Source organism: Arachis ipaensis, chromosome B09, assembly GCF_000816755.2.
Source record: "Arachis ipaensis cultivar K30076 chromosome B09, Araip1.1, whole genome shotgun sequence".
Taxonomy (NCBI): Eukaryota; Viridiplantae; Streptophyta; class Magnoliopsida; order Fabales; family Fabaceae; genus Arachis; species Arachis ipaensis.
This window is the reverse complement of record NC_029793.2, coordinates 145,388,210-145,391,248: the sequence shown is the minus strand read 5'-3', so window position 1 is coordinate 145,391,248 and position 3,039 is coordinate 145,388,210. Positions and strand designations below refer to the sequence as shown.

At 34.1% G+C, this 3,039-nt stretch overlaps 1 protein-coding gene and 1 long non-coding RNA gene across 2 annotated transcripts in view; one reads left to right on the top strand and one right to left on the bottom strand.

Moving 5' to 3' along the window:
* The window catches only part of LOC110266452, a 10,894-nt gene continuing 8,384 nt past the window's right edge, over positions 530–3,039 (top strand). The window contains exons 1-2 of the long non-coding RNA XR_002353848.1: positions 530–540; positions 1,301–1,305. This is a non-coding gene — a long non-coding RNA (uncharacterized LOC110266452). The remainder of the gene's footprint in view (positions 541–1,300; positions 1,306–3,039) is intronic.
* LOC107619215 (40S ribosomal protein S27-2) lies at positions 2,094–3,031 on the bottom strand. Its single transcript, XM_016321459.2, has 4 exons — positions 2,876–3,031; positions 2,681–2,782; positions 2,557–2,585; positions 2,094–2,444 (listed from the first exon to the last, which is right to left on the bottom strand). The coding sequence occupies exons 1-4, from the start codon at positions 2,876–2,878 to the stop codon at positions 2,318–2,320; spliced, it is 261 nt and encodes an 86-aa protein (XP_016176945.1). The 5' UTR covers positions 2,879–3,031; the 3' UTR covers positions 2,094–2,317.

Here is a 3,039-nt window from a genome sequence, read left to right as displayed (position 1 = left end):
TTGGATGAAGATTAATAGATCTCATTTATTACATTATATATATAAATGGTGCATATAGAGATATGATCATTGAATTGACTCACTCTGAGAATTCCTAATGGTTATAATTACCGCATATTTGTCAATAGGATATTCTCAAGATGAACATGGTAACAGAGCTTCCTTTAACCCGCGACTATTATAGTAATTAACAATGTATTTATTATACTTTGATTTCGGACACCTAATACCCTAGGGTGCTAGTTGAATGGATATTGGGTATGATTTAAATACTTGTAGAATTAATGATTAGTCAATGAGGAATCCGTCAACTCTCAGTATTTATTATATGACTAATCTATTAAATTGCAACTTTTTAAGAAGCTACTTAGGAGTTTATAGAGAAGTTGAAAAAATAACTTCTTTCATAATACTACTACTTTTGATCACATCTCTCAGCAAAAAAATCAAACGTAACTCCCGTTGTACTGATCTAGTTGATACGGATGCACACGTGAAAAATTTTTTAAAATTGAACAAATTAGACTCAGAAATCGATATGTCCAAATTTTGAAGAGGTCGCAGACTTTAATATATTTTTAAATGAGTAAAGTATCGTTTTTGTCCCCCAACGTTTGGGGTAAGTCCTAAAGTTGTCCCTAACGTTTCAATCATCCTATTTAAGTCCCTAACGTTTCAAAATTGACTCAATGTTGCCTTACCGTTAGGGATCCGTTAACAAAAATGATACATATAAATAAAATTTAATTTTATCCTTCAATAATATCAATTTTTTACTGTATATAATATTTAATTATTTTTTAATCACAAAAAATTGATATTATTAAAGGATAAAATTAAATTTTATTTCTATGTATCGTTTTTGTCTCAAACTTTTTCGTTCTATTTAAATTCCTAACATTTTAAAATCGTCATAATTTCGTCCCACCGTCAATTCTGTTAACAGATCTCTAATGGCAGGACAACATTAAATCCATTTTGGAACGTTAGGAACTTAAATAGGACGATTGAAATATTATGGGCAATTTTGGAACTTACCCCAAACGTTGGGGACAAAAACGATACTTTACTCTTTTTAAATCTTCAGGGAGTTAAATGTCTGCGGACTAAAAAGTCCATGATCGATTTATCATTTTCTCTAGAAAAAATGATAACAAGTCCACAACTGAAAGAATTAAATTTAAAATGATTTAAATAAAAAATTAGAAATCTAGAGAAGTGATGAATTTTCAAATAATTTTAATATATTTGAGATGTGTAATGAAAGATTAGGGATTTCACCATCAAAATTTTCAAATAGTTGAAGTGGTAAATTCTAATCTTATAAGGCAAGGACTTATTTTATGTTCTGGAGATTCTTAATTCTATGGATATAACTAAGAGTAGCAAAACTCCAGAGTTTAATATTCATGATAAACCTTGTCAATCATATCATGCATTTGACATTTATACCTAAAAAAATGACAAAGGCTAAGACTGCTTGTTATTCAACAAAGACCGAATGAATGAAAAGCTGATTTTTTTCGTAACTTAAGAGCAGCCAAGCAAACAAAGAAGAAATCTCTAACTATAGAGGCAAGTTTCACCTTGAGCCCAAAATTGTAAAGAAATATGGGGCAATCCTTCTCGCTCAAACTGCTATTACTAAAGCAGCAAAGCGGCCTGTAGCCCCTTCACCATACGGCGAATTGTTGTGCGCCTACGCACTTAAATGTGCGCCACAAAGAATACCCTCTCCCGTGGATATACCACGCCACCCCTAACTCAAGAGGGAAGCGCTCGGCCTTAGGCGCATCATCAAGCAATCCACATTGCTTGTGTTCAACAAAAAATCCAAAATATAAATAAGAAAAGTCTAAGGGGCCAGCAACTTTTTTAAATTCTGGCCAGTATGTAACCAGTAAAAAAAAAATGAGCCAATGGATGAAATCTCACATCAATCTCGTACCATTAAAACCATCATTGATGGCTATTTGATGGCTACAAATCACAAAAGTTGCTAGTCTCCTAGCAATCCTCAAGATTAAAACCTAACCTAGAAAAGCATAAAAACACGTGTAATGTCCAGCTTTAAGAACCAAAAGTAAGACAAATCAAGCACAAAGAACTACAACACATGCATAACAATCATTGAAGAATCTGAGTAATATGAATCCAACATGAAAGATAAAATTAAAAATCTACCAAAACCATATGCAATATGAAAAGGCTAGGTGGTATCATCAAGTTCTAGAGAAAACTGTGAAACAAAGACAAAAGGCATTGATCCTATTTTAGAGCAGCAAAACTTTACAGTCTAAAAGGATGTCACACCGTTTTAATCCCCTTTCTTCCTAAAAGAGCAGCCCTCAGTCAGCCTGGCTCGCCCGCCGGTTGGCTGGCACAATACTGTCTGGCAGTTTCCGCACACCACGACAGTTTGAGAGTGGCTGAATACAGTGGTACTGCATCCAATCACAAATTTGGCGTGTTAAAACTAATTCGAGTAATTTGAAGCAAGTTAGATATCACTAAATAAAAATCAACACAAAAAAACGGGAGAATCATCCAACTTACATGTTGAAGCAACCTTGGCACTTCACATCCTGCAACAATAAAACAGGGGAAAACAAGAGACATAAAAACGTATTAGAAAAACTAATAACAAAAAAAACGGGAAAGATAATAAGAGAGAGAATACCATGAAGAAAGAGTTAGGAGACTGAACAAGACGCTTGAGCTTGTGTTTTCTCTTCTCAAGCTCAGCTGGAGGGTTAAGCAAATCGATGTCATTCTGAAGAACCTACTCAATCCACATGAAAATTCAGTTATTCAAAGAAACCGCATAGATAATCAAGCACGGATCTAATGAAATGCGAGGAAGAAGGACACTCACCATGATGGCTGCCGCACAGGATTTCGAAACCTCTCAAAGAAACCCTAATTGTGAGTAGAGTGCAGCACCAACCAACTAAATATTACTCTCTAAAATAGGGAACAAAAATTTGGGTCATCCTTAAATGCTAACGGGTGTTGTGCTCCTTGTTTTTTTTTTTTTAA